General features: G+C 43.6%; 1 protein-coding gene across 1 annotated transcript; it reads left to right on the top strand.

Annotated features, from left to right (window-relative positions):
- The first annotated feature begins 3,325 nt into the window (after positions 1 to 3,325).
- LOC139230177 (probable G-protein coupled receptor 139) lies at positions 3,326 to 5,728 on the top strand. Its single transcript, XM_070862019.1, has 2 exons — positions 3,326 to 3,461; positions 4,824 to 5,728. The coding sequence occupies exons 1-2, from the start codon at positions 3,326 to 3,328 to the stop codon at positions 5,726 to 5,728; spliced, it is 1,041 nt and encodes a 346-aa protein (XP_070718120.1).
- The last annotated feature ends 13,029 nt before the right edge of the window (positions 5,729 to 18,757 follow it).

Genomic DNA, 18,757 nt, shown 5'->3' with positions numbered 1-18,757 from the left:
CCAGCCGCTGGGTGTTTTTGATAACACAAATGCCGACAATTAGTTTTTATTACAATTGGGAACCAAACAGTGTGCTTTCTGATAATTCGCATGCAAACAGTCAGTGTTTAAAACAATTCTGAAACAGACAACATGTCTTTCTGATAATACACAAGCAGAAAGTGAGTGTTTATGAAAATACTGACGCAGACAGAGTACTGGTTTGATATTTCAGACCCAGACAGGTGGTCCTTCTGGTAATTCAGACCACACAGTGAGTCATTCCGATAATCCAGGCTGATAAGAGACAATGCGGCTTTCTGATCACATAGATGCTGATATGTGTTATTTGATATAATTCAGCACCAGCTGTGATACCGCTGATGCAGACAATGGCTTTTATGATAATTCTGACTTAGACAGTTTTGATGTGTGATAATGCATACCCTGACGTGGTGTACTTCTGATAATTCAGTCCAGACAGTGTCTCCTCGTGATGTTTCAAGCCCAGTCAGTCAGTTTTTCCAACAATTCAGAGCCAGTCAGCGACCCTGCTGATATGTCAGTCGCAGACAGATGGGCCTTATGTAACTTACCCCCAGACAGTGTTCCTATCTGATATATCAGTGTAAGATAAATGATGATTACGACATTTCAGACCCAGACAGGAGTTCATAAGAATTATGACTCATACATCTTGCCTTTCTGATATTAAGTTCGAGACACTCGGGACTTCTGATAATACAGTCCCAGACAACGTTTCATTCAGAAGAATCAGATTCGAACATTGTGGCCTTCTGATAATTGAGAACAATAGAGTGTTGGTGTTGACATTTCAGAGTCAGACAGTATGCGTTTCTGATAATTCACATGTAGACTTTGAGTATTTCTGCCAATTATGAACCAGACAATCTGTCTTTCTGATAATTCACACACAGACATTTCTGACAAAGACTTAGGTCCCTCCGATAACTCAGATCCAGTCATTGTGTGTTTCTGATAATGCAAAACAGACATTGTGAGTTACTGCGAACTCACACCCAAACAGTGAGTGTTTAAGACAATTCTGACCCATGCAGTTTATAGTTTTGATAACTCTGGTCCTTATGATAATGCAAACACAGAAATGTATTTCGCCTGTTAATTCAGGGCCAGACAGTGTGTGTTTCTGATAATTCCAATGTAGACTATGAGTCTGGCTCCAAGCTTATGCAAACAGGGCTGTAGTGATGCCCATCATCCTTTATGGCTCAGAGTCATGGACCATATACAGTAGACACCTCAAATCGCTGGAGAAATACCACCAACGATGCCTCTGCAATATTCTGCAAATCCCCTCGGAGGACAGTCACACCAACGTCTCGATCAGGCCAACATCCCCAGCATCGAAGCACTCAGCACACTCAACCAGCTCCGTTGGGCGGGCCACATTGTTCGCATGCCTGACACAAGACTCTCAAAGCATAGATGTAGTTCTTACTACTAGGGGGATCAAGGGGTATGGCGAGAAAGCAGGAAGGGGGTACTGAAGTTGCATGTTCAGCCATGAACTCATTGAATGGCAGTGCAGGCTAGAAGGGCCGAATGACCTACTCCTGCACCTATTTTCTATGTTTCTATGTTTCATGCCTGCTACTCGGAACTCCAACACAGCAAGCAAGCCACAGGTGGGCAGAGGAAACGTTTCAAGGTCACCCTCAAAGCCTTCTTGATAAAGTGCAACATCCCCACTGGCACCTGGGAGTCGCTGGACAAAAACCGCACTAAGTGGAGAAAGAGCATGTGGCAGGGCACTGAGCACCTCGAGTGTCATCGGCGAGAGTATGCAGAGACCAAGCGCAGGCAGCGGAAGGAGCGTGCAGCAAACCAGACTCACCACCCACCCTATCCTCCAACGACTGTTGGTCCTGTGACAGCGACTGTAATTCCCGTATTGGACTATTCAGTCACCTGAGACCTCACTTTTGGAGTAGAAGCAAGTCATTCTCGATATCTAGCGATTGCCTATGATATGATGATGGTTTCTGATAATTCAGACACAAGCAGTGGCTTCATCTGGTATACATATTTAGGAATGGGCAATAAATAATAGCCTTGCCAGTGATGTTCACGTCACTCATACGAGTAAAAATATACATATCTTGGAACCTCGGGGATGGAGCCTTATGACCTTTGCTGCTTTCTCGAGCCTTCATTTCTGCGCCTGATAATGGGTGTGAGCCGCTGCCATGGGCACTGCATTATGGGGCATCCTAAAGTCTCAAATCAGCATCGGTTCACGAAAGGTCAGATTAGATACAATACACTTCATGTCTATATCACCTGATCAGTACTGTGGAGAAGGAGGAGAGGAATATTGACGACGATATAGTTGGCACACTCACTACTGCACACAACCATTTATGCATTTTGTCGGATTCTGTGAAAATTCATACATGCCATGTGTTTAGTTTGTCTCGGAATACATTAACTCTGCAGTGGAGAACATTAAAATAGAAATAGATTATTTATAATTCTAGTATTAGTTTGGACTGAATTAATATAAATGGATACATTTATTTCAGTAAATACACCGTGAGTCTATGCCAATAGGACTGATAACATCGATCATAGTCCTTGAATTGGAATAGAATATGACAGTACTGTAGAAGTGGAGTTTTTAAAATAGTTTGAAGCTGAAAAAACGATAATATTCCACTGTATTTTTTTTCTGATTTCCACCGGGCAATGTTACTAAATTAATCTATTCCCTGATCAGCATTGCAGTGAAGAAGTTGCCTAATATGTTTGTTCAATGACTGTAACTAATGTCAAGTGTTCAGTACACTTGAGATTTCTCTCTTGTATAAATACAGGTTTGATTTGAAGGTCTTTCATTGTGTGGCAATCATGCTGATGGACAACGTTAACTCTGAGCAAAATGCAGCGTCCAATAATTGTTCAGATATCGGCAATATTCTATCCCATTCTGGCAGTGGTTGGGGTCCCTGGTAAGTAAATACGGACAGTTATTATTCAACTTTCTTTGTATTAACTGGATTACTGTTCTTGCCGCCTGTCTAATCATGCTGTTTGTTTGTTTTAATGAGTTTGATTTATAGTCATTAGTTGCTGAAATCAGGTAAATCAGGAACATGATCCCATATTGCAGCATGTTCTCAATCTGGCAGATAACAGGACATTTTCTGATGTTCCAAAATCTACAATTGTACCAATGTTATTCTCCGTCATAATATTAATGCAGTTTATTGCCTCCGGTGCCGCAGCACTCGACAGCAGCAGACCACCTCATCTGCAGTGTTTCCTTCCAGCTCTGAGATCGCCATTGGATGTCTATTCCGTTTAAATGATGAGCGGGCAGCACAGAGCAGACACCCGGCCTTGGCGAGCATGGCCCGGACTGTCAGGAGAAGACAATGGGAGCCCAGCGGCCCGGCAGCTCTCCGACAGCCAGCAGTTCCCGCTGAGACTTCAGGATACTGGTGAGGACTTAGACTAACTCTGGAAGTCCAGCTTAAATCTACAGTCTTCCCACCCTGTCCCTGAGACTTGGCTCAGCAGGAGTCCGGGCAGCTCACAATGCCACATTCTGCCCCCACCTTTTTTTGAGGCATAGACCATGAGGTAGACCAGGGCACTGAGACCGAGACTGGGAAGTCCACCTCTGCCTCCTAACCATAACAGTCTTCCTCATGTGCCGCCTGTATACTCAGCTCAGCTTCCCTGGCACATACCTGGGCAGCACGAAAGGGGCAGGAACTTGGCGGGCTATGTCCCTGATCAGAACGATCATCCCTGGGTGGGTATAGTTGTTCGTATTTGGATAATCAGCCCCATAATGCTGAGTTGCTCATGCCAGGCTCGACAAGAAACAAGTTATTTATCGGGTCCGACTCTGTGTGGATAATGTCACCCCTTTGCCGAGGGGTGTCTCTGGCTCCGTGCAATAATTCATTAAGCACTTCTTTCTGGGCACTCCTGACCTGTTATAAATATCCATTTCCATGTTACAAGGAGATGATAAACCTTCCACGGGATCACATGGCATTGCAATACTTCTCGGCCATTATAAGTAATCTACTTGTCAATCGAGTGATTAAACTATTTTATGTTTTACTGTAATATGCGTATTTCTAATAATTACTTTGAATTGTTATTTTAAGGATGCACACCAAATATGTCAAGACACCCATATGCCAAACTGCTTTACTGCGGTTAATTTCTGCTGTTGGTTACTGTTCACGAGTCTGGTGTGAAATTATTGATTTTTACATGGTGCCCTAATACAACGTTGCCCAGAGCCTCCTGACCAATGTCATTGCTCACAGGGCATGTCGACCGGGCCAACAGCTTTCTAATGAATTCCATCTGTTCCCTCACCCAGTGAGTGCAGTGTCACATTGTGAGTCCTATTATCACAAACTGAACGTTACAATGTATCCCTCAGGTTATTTGTACTAAATACACTAGATCTGTTTTTGGTGCCCATTCTCATTGCAGTAATTTAGAGTAAAGCCTCAGGGGATGTATGGATGTTGCTGTACAATGTCTGTATTTACCACAATAGTGTGTGAAGCGATCTGTGTTACAAAACAGATGTAGAAAGAATAAAGTCTGGGAAATCACTCTGATCCACAACAGCATGTTTTGTATCTTGGAGGGATATATTATTGTGTCTCGATAAAGAATTATATTGCTCTGGAATTAATCACTTATTTAACATACAGACAGAAAGAGTTGGGTGAAAGTCAGAACAACCCGCAATATTATTATTCATTTTTAAACAATGATGATCCATTTGTTGTGAGAATCGCTCATTTTCACTTGTTTCTTTTTTCTTGCAGCTAATTTAATGACAATTGTGATCCTCTCCCGGGGAAAGTGCGGTCTCTCCAAATGTATAACTCGGTACCTGGTTGCCATGGCCGCGGCAGATTTAATGTTCATCATTGTGAATGTGATACTTTTAGAGATTAATAATATTTATTTCACACACTCATTCCTGAACTACACTCCTGTCTGCAGGCTCAGCATCGCCCTGGGTTATGCTGCCATTGATTGTTCTGTCTGGTTAACCGTTTCCTTCACCTTTGATCGATTTGTGGCCATTTGTTACCAGAATCTGAGAGTCAAATATTGCACCGAAAAAACTGCTGCCGTCGCTATAGCAACAGTGTGTGCGCTAAACTTTGCAAAAAATATACCAATGTTTTTTATGTTTGAACATCAGAAAATAATTGACAACGAATCGTGGTTCTGTGTTGTAAAATCAAGCTTCTATATCTCATCCGTCTGGGTAGCATTTATCTGGTTTACCATTGTTTTAACCCCATTCACTCCATTTGTTTTGATTTTGTTGCTCAATGCTCTGACCATCAGACACATTCTATCGGCCAATAGAGTCAGGAGGGGACTGAGGGGTAATAACAATACTGCGAATCACAAAGATCCAGAGATGGCGAGTCGGAGAAAATCTGTAATTTTACTGCTCGCCATCTCGGGCAGTTTTATCCTGTTATGGTTGGTGACTGTTACATATGACATCTGTGTGCAAATTATATACATTGAGTATACGTTCGCCTTTTCCGATAACCCTCTCACCATCATGCAAGAAACTGGGTTCATGCTTCAGAGTCTGAGTTCCTGCACAAATACATTTATTTATGCAGCAGCGCAGAGTAAGTTCAGAAAGCAGCTGATAATTGTGATTAAATATATCTATGGTCGATTTATTAAATTCGTGAAATGACTGAATTAACATATCTCAATTATACCTGACTCAGACACAGGTTATCTCCTAACGCCCATCGTATATTGTCTAATTCCATTTAAAGTTTGCTGATATTTACATATCTCCGTCCGTCCGTCCGTCCATCCATCCATCGATATTAAAGCGTCTGCTTAAAGAATTATTTTGCTCTGCAAACAATGTACTCACTCACCGAATCTCTCCTCCATTCATTTACCGACTCTCAGCACTCTCTTAACGCACTGACTCTAAGTCCCTCCTTCGTTCACTGACTATCAGTCCCTCTTCACTCACTGACTCTAAGTTCCCCCTCACTCATTGACTCTAAGACCACTCTCACTCACCGACTCTCAGTGCCCCCTTCACTCAATGACTCTCAATCTCCCCTCAGTCATGGACTCTCAGTCCTCCATTCACTTACCGATTCTCAGCCCCTCCCCCGCCCCTCAATCACCGACTTTCAGTCCTCCTCTCACTGAACGACTCTCAATGAACCCTCCCCCCTGACTCACCGACTCTCAGTCCCCTTCACTCACCGACTCAGTCCCATCTTATTCACGGAATCTCAGTTCCCCTCACTCTCTGGTTGTCAACCCCACTCCTCACTCACTGACTCTCAGTCCCCTCTCACTCGCAGATTATCAGTCCCCTCTCACTCACTCACTCTCAGTCACCCCTCACTCACTCACTCTCAATCCCTCCTCCTTAATTGACTCTTAGCGTTCCCTTCACTCACTGACACTCAGTACCCCCTCTCGCAACTCACTGACACTCAGTGCCCCCTCATGCACTGACTGTATGTCCCCCTCACTCACCGACTCTCAGTCTCTCTCACTCATCGACCCTCATCCCCCCTCACTCATCGATACACATTCGCCCCTCAATCTGTAGCTCAGCCCCCCTCTCACTCACTGATTCTATGTCACCCCTCACTCATTGATGTGCAGTCCCACTTCACGCACTCCCACTCAATCCCCCCTCACTCACCGACTCTCAGTCCCCCTCTCACTCACTCACTCTCAGTCCCCCCTCACTCACTCACTCTCAGTCCTCCCTCATTCAATGACACTCAGTCACTCCTCATTCATTGACTATCAGTCCCCCCTCACTCACTGACTCTCAGTCCCTCCCTCACTCATGGACTCTCACTCACACCTCACTCACCTACTCTCAGTCCTCCTCTCTCACCGACTCGCAGTCCGCAGTCACTCACTCACTCTCAGTCCGCCCTCACTTACCGACTCTTAGTCCCCCCCTCACTCACTGACTTTCAGTCCACCACACTCACTCATTGACTCTCAGTCCCCCATCACTCACCGACTCTTAGTACCCCCGTCACTCACTTATTCTCAGTCCTCTCTTCTCTCACTGACTGTCAGTCCTCCCTCACTCACTGACCCTCAGTGCTCCACTCACTTCCCGACTCTCACTCCTCCCTCAATTCATTGAATCTCAGCAACACACACCTCGGAATACAAGCTGTCTATTAATAGGATCCCCGGTTCCTGATCTGTGTCTTTCAATCACCCATGGAACTGTAGTTTTAACTACTTTGCAGCTTTTTGCCGCTTTGCTAATTATAGCGATTCTACTCTTCTCAGGGTTTATTTAATTCAAACTAGGAGACACTTGTTCAGATTATAACAAATGCTCTTAATACAGGTATATTGATTAAAAACAACAGAGATTTATCAAGTAAGTGAGGTTCTGTTACAAAAAGTAAAACTTGACAAATTATAGTTGCAGCCTTTTCCCGATAGCATCCTCTCGAGAGACCGTGATGCCGACCCCTTATCTCCTGTTGTCTTGATTCGCACAGCCTTCCTGGTTGAAGAGCTATTACATTATAACCGTTTTCCGTCCATTCAAAGGCTGTGAAAATCTGCAGCTGTTTCAGCCTCACAATTGGTCATATTTGCTATGTTTGTAACTCCTTGAAACCAGCATTCTACCGCCACCAGAGGGCGCATCTGTTGGAGTCTCATGAGATCCCAGCATCCGTTTGGAGTACTGTATATAAGCAGGTCTCCCATGCTCTGCCGGCACTCTGGAGTCCAAATAAAGAGATTAAGGTCAAAATTACTCAAGTCTACAGTACTCAGTAACATTACTTTTTTTGAGATGTGACAATTAGCGATGAGTAAAAGATAATGAACCATCATGCAAAAATGCAGATAACTGTTAGTATCCTGGAGAAATTCTCAGAAGGTGACGATTGGGAAACCTTCGTGGAGTGACGTGACCAATACTTCATGGCCAACGAGCTGGAATGGAATGAGAACGCTGCCAAACAAAAGGCGATGCTCCTCACTATGTGTGGGGCAACAACCTATGGCCTCATAGATTGATAGATTGAGTAGCCTGGGTCCTTTCTCGTTGGAGTTCAGAAGGATCAGGGGTGATATTCAAGAAACATTTAAAATAATGAAAGGGATAGACAAGATCGAGGCAGAGAGGTTGTTTCCACTGGTCGGGGAGACTAGAACTAGGGGGCACAGCCTCAAAATACGGGGGAACCAATTTAAAACCGAGTTGAGAAGGAATTTCTTCTCCCAGAGGGTTGTGAATCTGTGGAATTCTCTGCCCAAGGAAGTAGTTGAGGCTAGCTCATTGAATGTATTCAAATCACAGATAGATAGATTTTTAACCAATAAGGGAATTAAGGTTTTCAGGGAGCGGGCGGGTAAGTGGAGCTGAGTCCACGGCCAGATCAGCCATGATCCTGTTGAATGGTGGAGCAGGCTCGAGGGGCTAGATGGCCTACTCCTGTTTCTAATTCTTATGTTCTTATGTTCTCATGAATAATCTTCTTGCTCCGGTGAAGCCAACAACCACATTATATGAAGAACTGTGTTCGCTGATCCGGGAACACCTGAATCTGAAGGAGAGCGTTCTGATGGCAAGGTATCGATTTTATACATGTCAACAGTCTGAAGGCCAGCAAGTGACGAGCTATGTCTCCGAACTAAGGCACCTTGCAGGACATTGCGAATACAGTGGATTCCTGGAGTAAATGCTAATAGACGTTTTTGTGCTTGACATTGGCCATGAGGTTATCCTTCGCAAACTATTGACTGTTGAAACACCGAACCTGAGCAAAGCCATAACGATAGCCCAGGCATTTATGTCCACCAGCGATAACACCAAACACATTTCGCAGCATAAAGATGCATCGGCAAGTACTGTACATAAAATAATGTCGTTTTCAGGAAGGAAGGCATATGGCAGAATGTACACACCTGCAGCTGCACGAACTCAGATGACTCAGAGTCCGCCATCAAGTGTGAACGCGAGGCAATTAACACCTTGTTGGTGTTCGGAGGTGATCATCGAACCCATCAATGCCGCTTCAAACACTATGCATGCAAAGACTGTGGAACAATGGGACACCTCCAGCAAATGTGCAGATGAGCTGCAAGCCAAGGAAACCACCACATTGCAGAGGAAGAACGATCCATGGTGGATCAAACTGAAATAAAGTCTCGAACTAAGGGGTCAGTAAACACACCTTCACCACGAAATATCCACCGATCATGTTAAATTTAAACTGAATGGAATTCCAATATCCATGGAATTGGACATGGGTACAAGTCAGTCTATCATGATCAAAAAGGCCTTCGAGAGGCTATGGTGCAAAAAGGCACAAAGGCCCAAGCTGAGCCCTATTCATACCAAGCTGAGAACTTACACTAAAGAGCTGATGCCAGTAATTGGCACTGCACCAGTAACCATCTCCTATGATCGAGCGGTGTACGAACTACCACCATGGATTGTACCAGGAAAAGAACACACACAGAAGCTGGCAGGTAAAAATCCGCTGGAACAGAGACGACATCCGAGCGCTTTCGTCTGTTGATGAGGTCTCATGTGCCCAGGTTTTGAGCAAGTTGCCATCGTTGTTTGAGCCAGGCATCGGAAATTTCTTTGGGGTGCAGTTGCAGATCCACTTAGTTCCCGGTACACAATCCATCAACCACAAGGCACGTGTGGTGCCATTCATGATTCAAGAGAAAGTGGAGATCGAGCTGGACAGGCTGCAACAAGTGGGCATCATCGCACCAGATGAGTTCTACGAGTAGTCCTGTCTGATTGTTCCAGTTCTCAAGGGTGATGGCACGGTCAGAAATTGAGGGGACTATAAAGTAATGATTAACCATTGTTCCCTGCAGGACCAGCACCCACTACCCAAGGCAAACTACCTGTTTGCGACGCTGGCATGAGGGAAGACTTTCACCAAGTTGGATCTGACCTCGGCCTACATGACGCAGGAGCTGGCGGAATCTTCGAAAGGCTTCACCTGCATCAACACGCACAAAGGTCTGTTCATCCACAATAGATGCCCGTTTGGGATTCGATCGGCCACGGCCATTTTTCAAAGGAACATGGAGAGTCTGCGAAAGTCAGTTCCACACACTGTGGTTTTCCAGGACGACATATTGATTACAGGTCGGGACCCTATCCAACATTTTCAGAACCTGGAAGAGGTTCTAAGTCGGCGAGATCGTGTGGGACTCAGGTTGAAGCGCTCAAAGTGTGTTTTCCTGGCACCAGAGCTCGAGTTCTTAGGGAGAAGAATCACGGCAGACGGTATCTGACTGACCGACGGCAAGAGGGAGGCCATCAAGAATGCGCCGAGACCACAGAACGTGATGGAGCTGTGGTCGTTCCTGGGACAGCTCAATTATTTTGTTACTTTCCTACCCGCGTTAAGCCCCTTGCTGGAACCTCTACGTGTGTTGCTACGCAAGGGAGATGTCTGGGTATGAGGGAAATCAAAAGAGACTGCTTTTATGAAAGCCAGAAATCTGTTGTGCTCCAACAAACTGTTTGTTCCGTATGACCCATGTAAACGTTTAGTGCTAGCTTGTGATGTATCTTCGGACTGGATTGGGTGTGTGTTACAACAAGCAAACAAATCGGGAACATTGCAACCGGTCGCTTATGCGTCCAGGAGTTTGTGCAAGGCCGAAAGGACCCACAGCATGTTTGAAAAAGAAGCTCTGGCATATGGTTACAGGACAAAAAATTTGCAGCGGTATCTGTTTGGGCTTAAGTTCGAGTTAGAAACTGACCATAGCCCCTCATATCTCTTTTCTCAGAGAGCAAAGGTATCAATACCAAATTAGATTGGATTACACTTCAACCAATATCAAATGATCCAGTATGGCGATCTGTTTGTTTAAAGATCCCCTGGGCTCCCGAAATGTGGATTTAAATGACCCTCTGTGACATGATCTGTTCATTAAAAGAACTTTGAATCATAGAATGGTTACAGCATGGAAGATGGCCATCGCCTTGCTGAGCCCATTCCGGCTTTCTGCAAGATCATCTGATCTCGTCCCACACACCCACTCTTTCCCTGTAGCCCAGTAAGTTGTTCTTTCTTTCTGGTGCTTATCCAACTTGCTGTTCAAAGCACTGATTGAGTTTGCCTCCACCAACATTTCAGTCAGTGCATTCCAGATCCTAACCACTCGCTCTGTAAAAACGTTTGTTTTTACATCGTCTTTATTTCTTTTGCCAATCACCTTCAATCTGTGTCCTCTGGTTTTCGACCCTTCTGCCAATGGGAACAATTTTTCTCTATCTATTCCTTCGAGACTCCTCATGATTTTGAATACCTCGATCAAATCTCCTCTCAGCCTTCTCTGCAAGGGCAACAACCTCAGCGTCTCTAGTCTATGAACGTTACTTAAATCCCACATCCCTGGAATCATTCTCGAAAACTTTTCTGCACCCTCCTAATGACTTCACTTCCTTCCTCCAGTGTGGTGCCAGAATTGGACATAATATTCCAGTTGATGCCGAACCAGTGTTTTATACAGGTTCATCATATCAACTCAGCTGTGTATTTAAAGGAGCTGTATATTTAATGCACCCCTCCCGAAACTAGCTCTATATATTTAAATAACCCACTGGAATTGGATCTGCATATATGTATTTATATATATGTATATATATGTCACTCCGGAACCCAATCTGTGTATTTAATTACCCTGAAACACGAACTGTATATGAAAAGTAGACCCAGGATCCCGATCTGCATATCTATAAACCCATAGAAACCAATTTGTGAATTTAAAGAACCCGGTTTTCTATCTGTGGATTTAACGGTTGTTTATTGTCCCGGTACATTAAATGTATAATATAAGAACAATGGCGCTGTGGTGGGAGACCTGAAAGCACCTGCAAGAGGCAGTATAAGAAGCTGCCCACCACACCTGAGAGGCACTCTGGAGCTGAACAATAAAGTACCAAGCTCACTGCAGTTATTACAACACCAGACCGTGTGGATTCAGTGATTTGTGTGCTACATATATCACACATGGAACCAAACCTGTGAATTTAAGGGCCATTCATTATGCGATAATTGTTGTTAAAGTTCCCCCCGCGAAACCCATCTGTATATTTCAGTAATGACCACCCCCCACCCTCGTGTGTCTATTGAAAGACCCCTGGAACCCGATCTGTATATTCAAAAGAACCCAAGAATCAGATGTATATTTAAAAAATGCCCACCCCAATCTATGTATTTAAAGGATCCCTGGAATCTGATCTGAGTATTTAATGTTTTCCCGGGGACCCCATGAGTATTTAAAGGACAACCTGGCTATCGATCGATGTATTTTAAGGACCACCTATGAACCCAGACACCGATCTGTGTATTTAAATAGCTCCCGAAAACTGAAATGCAAATTTAAAGGACCCCTATAGCCAATGAGTACTTAAACAACCCCCGCCATCCCCATCCCACCCCGGAACACGATCTACTTATTTAAATGGTCCACGGGGTGCGATCTACGCATTTAAAAGACACCCGGTCACTGATCTGTGTATTTAAAGGAGCGCCCACAACACGGTGAGTTCATTTAAAAGACACAGCGGTCGGTGTCACTCTGCTGGTAAACCCTAATCTGATGGACTTTCTTCATCAACAGCCAGGCCATCAATCAGAAGCTGGTAGGATGCAACTTCAGATCCTCCAGTCAAACACACACATCAAGTATTACAGAGTTTGCTGCACTGTCCCCCTCGCTCTAATGAGGGGGATTACCCTTTCCCACATTATTCAGGGACACTTTGTCCCACTGGGAGGGAGTTACAACAACTTCTGGTCAATCGGAGGCGATGATGGCGGCCGTGCCTTTCCACAATGCAGCGCGGCCGGAATATGGCCCAATCGATGGCGAGCTCCGGCAGCGCGGCACTCTGGAGGATGGAGTCACCTGACCCCCGGACAGGCGGCGGAAGGTGAGTGGACCACTGAGACAGCGGCCATGTTGGCGGCGCGTCACTTCCGGTGAGATGCACTGTGCCCAAGGGCCCTGTGTAAACACCATTTAAAGTCCTTTTATCAAATCTTTGTAACCTTTTCTCAACCCCATTCATCTCTCCTTTCCAACCCATTCTGAAACCCCTAAAGCCTCCTACAAACCCATGTTTTTAAGAACATACATTAAAACTCTTTTCAAAGTTGAGCTCCCTGTTTTCAACATCCCTTGAAACCCATTATCATATCCCCTTTGTCAAGCCACTTCAAAAAAAATTACACGACTTTTAACCCACTTTTAAAACCTCCATTGTTAAAGCTCCTTTTTACCTCTGTTCAAAACCTTTTCATACCCACTTTAAGGCCGCTTTAAACCCCTTTTCATATCAAATCTTTAATCCCATTTAACTCAATCCCATCTGGTCCTGCACCTTGTGTGTGTCTCACTCTCAGCACCTGTACATGTGCACCACACAGCGGGTGAAGAGAAAGGTTTCTGTCCCGTGTGGTATAGTACAGCCTGTGTGTGTCTCACTCTCAGCTCCAGTACATGTACAGCACACAGCTGCTGAAGTCGAACGATTCCGTCCCATGTGATGGAATACAGCATTTTTGTGTGCCTCACATTCAGCACCTGTATAGGTACAGCACACAGCGGGTAAAAGTGAACGATTCCCTCCTGATGTTTACAAATAGAGGCGACCCACTGTTATCTGCAGTCAGCTGATGCCGCAGATCTGCAACAGTCCTGCCGCATTGCTGGGAAGTCCTGGGCAGTGAGCGGAGGAAACTGCAGGGGCAGTGGTTCTGCACAACCTGGAGATCTGCACTTCCGCTATCGCTTCTTAAGTGACCTGCAGGATCCCATCATCAACCTGCTGCAGCTCTGGAGAAACTAGTCAGATTCGCACTGTTCATGCTTAAAATAGTTACTATTGCATTTTGCAGGAGGATTCCGTCTACAGTTGCAGGCCTTCTTTTTGCCTATTTAAATCCATCATTGAATCTTACAGGACAGAAAGAGGACATTCAGACTGTTATGTTCAGAGTAACACCATAAGACTGTATATTGTAAGCTCAAACTGTTGTGACCTTGGTCTCTTTAATGTAACTCCAGAGTGAGGGAACAGCATGGTCGACTGCCTTTTTCACCATCACTTCAGAACTCATACTCCGAAAAATAATGGGACTAAAGGCGGACAAGTCATGTGGACCTGATGGCTTACATCCTGGAGCCTCAACCGAAGTGCCTGCAGAGTTAGTGGATGCATTGGTTGTAATCTATCAAAATTCCCTGGATTCTGGGGAGGTCCCAGTGGATTGGAAAACTGCAAATGTAACACGCCTCTTTAAAAAAAAGGGGGCAGACAGAACGTAGCAAATTATAGACCAGTTAGCCAAACATCTGTCGTTGGGAAAATGCAGGAATTCATGACTAAGAAAGCAGCAGCAGGACATTGGGAATGGCATGATTCAATGAAGCACAGTTAGCATGGTTCTATGAAATGGAAATCATATTTGACAAATTTACTGAAGTTCTTTGAGGACCTAATGAGAAGGGAGGATAAGGGTGAACCAGTGGATGTGTTGCATTTGGATTTTGAGAAGGCATTCGATAAGGTGCCACATAAAAGGTGACTGTTAAAGATAAAAATTCATATGGTTGATGGTAATATATTAGCATCGATAAAGGATTGGCTAACTAACAAAACCAGAGAGTCGGGATAAATGGGTCATTTTCTGTTTAGCAAAAAGTAAGTGGTGGGGTGCCGCAGGGATCGGTGCTGGGTCCTCAACTATTACAACATGTATTAATGACTTGGATGAAAGGACCAAGTGTAATGTAGCTAAATTTGCTGAAGATACAAAGATGGGTGGGGAAGCAAAATGTGAGGAGGACACAAAAAATTGGTAAAGGGATATAGACAGGACAGTGGACAAACAATTGACCGATAGAGTATAATGTGGCAAAATGTGAGGCATTAGCAATAGAAAAGAAAATTATAATTTAAATGGAGAACAATTGCAAGTTACAGAGGGACCAGGAGGTCCTTGTGCATGAAGCAAAAACAGTTAGTGTGCAGATACACCAAGTAATCAGGAAGGCAAATGGAATGTTGGCCTTTATTGCAAGGGAGATTGAGTTTAAAAGCAGAGAAGTCCTGCTAAAACTCTACAGGGTATTGGTGAGACCACACCTGGAGTACTATGTACAGGTTGGTCACTATATTTAAGGAAGAATATACTTGCATTGGAAGCTGATCAGAGAATGTTCACTTGGTTGATACCGGAGATGACGGGGTTGACTTATGAAGATAGGTTGAGTACGTTGTGCCTATACTCATTGGATTTCAGAAGCATGAGAGGTTATCTTATCGAGACATGTAAGATAATGAGGGGGCTCGATAAGGTGGATGCAGAGAGGATATTTCCACTTCTCGGGGAAACTAAAACTAGGGGACATAGTCTCATAATAAGTGGTTGCCTATTTTAAACTGAGATGATGAGGAATTTCTTCTCACAGAGGGTTGTAGATCTATGGAATTCTCTGCCCCAGGGTGCTGTGGAGGCTGGGTCATCGACAGATTTCTGAGCGATCAGGGAATAAAGGCTTATGGGGATCGGGCATGGAGCTGAGTCCATGATCAGATCAGCCATGATCTTATTAAATGGCGGAGCAGGCTGAAGGGGTCAAATGGCCTACTCCTGCTCATATTTATTTGTTTCTTATGTTGTTTTCACCTTTCATTCTTCTAAACTCCAATAGTGTAGGCCTAACCATTCAATCTTTCCTCATATGACAAACAAACCTCGTGAACTTTCACTGAACTGCCTTCAATGCAAGTATATACCTCCTTATATAAGGAGACAAATATTGTACACACTACTCCAGGTGTGGTGTTACCAACACCAGGTAGATTTGTAGACAGACTTACTTACTTTTATACTCCAACGCCTTTGCAATAAAGGGCAACATACCATTTGCTTTCCTATTTATTTGCTCTACCTGCATGCTTAATTTTTGAGTTACACGTACAACGACTCCCAGATCCCTTTGTACAGCAGCATTTTCTAATCACTCCCATTTAAACAATAATTTGCTTTTTTATTTTTCCGACCAATGTGGATAATCTCACATTTTCTCACATTATACTCCATCTGCCAAATTTTTGCCCACTCACTTACTCTATCTATATCCCTTTGCAGATTCGTTGCATACTCCTCACAACTTGCTTTCTCATTTGTATAATCAGGAAATTTGTCTACATTCAGTCCCTTCACACAAGTCATTAATATAGATTGTAAATAGTTGAGGCCCCTGCACCGATCCCTCTGGCATTCCACTAGTTACTATTTGCCAACCTGAAAATTATCACACCTCTCTGTTTTCTTTTAATTAGCTAATCCTCTATCCATGCTAATATGTTCCCCTCAAACCCATGAGCTTTTATCTTGTGCAGTTCCCTTTTATGTTGCACCTTTTCTAATGTTTTCTGGAAATCCAAACACATAACATCTGCTGGATCCCCTTTATCCACTCTTCTCGTAACATTCTCACCGAACTCCAGAAAATGTGTCAAACATGATTTTCCTTTCAAAAAATGCATGCTGACTCTTATTGACTGCATTAAGTGTTCCTAAATGTCGTGCTACTACTTGCTTAGTAATGGATTCCAGCATTTTCGCAATGATAGGAACCTAGGATGCAGGTCATCAGGTCCAGGGAACTTTTTTCCTTTACTAATCGCAGATGATCACAGCTCAATGTGCCACAGAGTCCAGATAGTCCTTTGTCCTTTTAGAAATTATTCATTATTCAAGGCAAAAATAAGACATCTTCGCTGCAGGTCGACACCATCATGAAATCAATCCGCTCAGAGATGTCCCTTTGCTGCATGAGCAAAACACATACTAGAGGTAATGAAACAACACACAAGGCACACTGATGTCCAAGCTTTATTGCAGGGGATGTATTGAGATAATTCTGTGTTGCAAATAATCACCATATCGATCAAGCATTTCCTCTACATTTGAGCTACAATGTAATGTTATTTCGCAGTTGAACAGGTTATTATGATGAAAATGCACATTGCAGTGGTGAAGCAGCATAAAAGACGAGTAACGAAATGTCCACTGCCATTATATTTGGCATCCTTCCGTTTCAAGATCGCTAATAAACTGGTTCAATTTCTCGCAGCCGCTTCTGTATCTCGAGTCTCTGCATTTTGATGCAGACAGAATCTCTTCCATCCAAGATTGTGAGTCAAGAATACATTGCATACTGTGGACATGGGAGGGATAAAGAGAAAGAGCGTATTCTACAACTCCAGGCCATCTAACAGCACTTTACAGCCAAACAATTACTTTTGATCTGCAGTTACTGTTCTAATATAGGAAATTCAGGAATCATTTTGAGCACAGTAAGCTCTCACAAACAGCAATAAGATAATGACCAGATAATCTGTTTTATCAATGTTGGTTGAGGGACATAAGTTGACCAGGACACCATAGGGAACTGCCATGCTCTTGTTCAAAGGGATAGTTTAATGTCTTATCCAAAAGCCAATGCAAAGGAAGGTGGGACAGGATGTATGACGCACAGTCGATTTGTTACCGCCTGTTTCATACCCGCTGAGCGCTAAATTTTAACCATTTAGCTCTCTTTCTCATTCTGTACCTTTTCATTGCATAAATAGATCAAGGATACACTGGGAGTAATTTATATTGTCTCTGCCAGGTCGGTATCTTCACAGTCTCCATGGGATTGAGATGCGCGTATTTTATTAACTTCAAAGTTGTATGTAGCTGTGTATTCATTGTAATAATTACCTTGCAATAATAGCTTACACAGGCACATCTGGTATGTCAAGACATCTCGGGACAGATTCCTTTCCATACCTCTCTCTCTCTCACACAATCTTTCTCGATCTGCACATCTCTATTTCTGCTTGGCTCCTGTCGTTTTAACTTCTTTCTTTACATCTGACAGTCAGTGTCTCTCCCTGGTACTCACTCCACTTTTCTAACTCCCTCTTGTCTTTCTATTTCCTCGAGTCCCCACGCAACAACTTCTGCTCTTGCGGAATCTCCATCTCTATCTTTCTGCAACTGTACCTCTCTATCGCTCGTTGTATCTCTGCATTTTTCTTTCTATCTCTTGCACATTGCAAAAATGTTTCTTCTCTCATTTAAAAATAATAATTTTAAACAAATTAAATCAGTCCCATATTTGCAAAATCTCATTTAAAGTGTATGTGCGTAATTTTCGATTTTTAACTGTTGTGCTTAAGCCTTATATATACATTTATGTTGATGAAAGCAGGCCCTACAGCTGATTTTACCAGCCATAAGAGTTGCGTGGGCAATAGCCCAACTGTTCTTCAGCAATACACATTTTACGGTTCGATGAGCTGTCACGGCGTAACTTGACAGATTGCATTTTCTGGATTTCCCATATGTGGATGAAAAAGTGCATGAGAGGGGGCAAAGAGAGAAAGAAACGAGGAAAAGGGGACGCGAAAAAGAGGACAACAATAAATAGGAAAAGAAAAGAGGGAAAAAGAGGAGGAGGAAAAAACGACAGGACGAATAAGAAAAGGGGAAGAGAATAAAAGATAAATAAAACAGTAAAAGAGGGGAAGGGGATGATGAGGTCAGGGTTGAATAGTAAATAAGTAAGACAGGATATAAAACATGAGAAAAGGGGAGAAAGAAACAATGAGCAAGGAAAGAGAGAAAAAAAGAAAAGAGAAGTGAGA

The sequence above is a fragment of the Pristiophorus japonicus genome, chromosome 19 (genome assembly GCF_044704955.1).
Source record: "Pristiophorus japonicus isolate sPriJap1 chromosome 19, sPriJap1.hap1, whole genome shotgun sequence".
In the NCBI taxonomy this organism is placed as follows: Eukaryota; Metazoa; Chordata; class Chondrichthyes; family Pristiophoridae; genus Pristiophorus; species Pristiophorus japonicus.
This window is presented reverse-complemented; position numbering and strand designations above follow the sequence as displayed.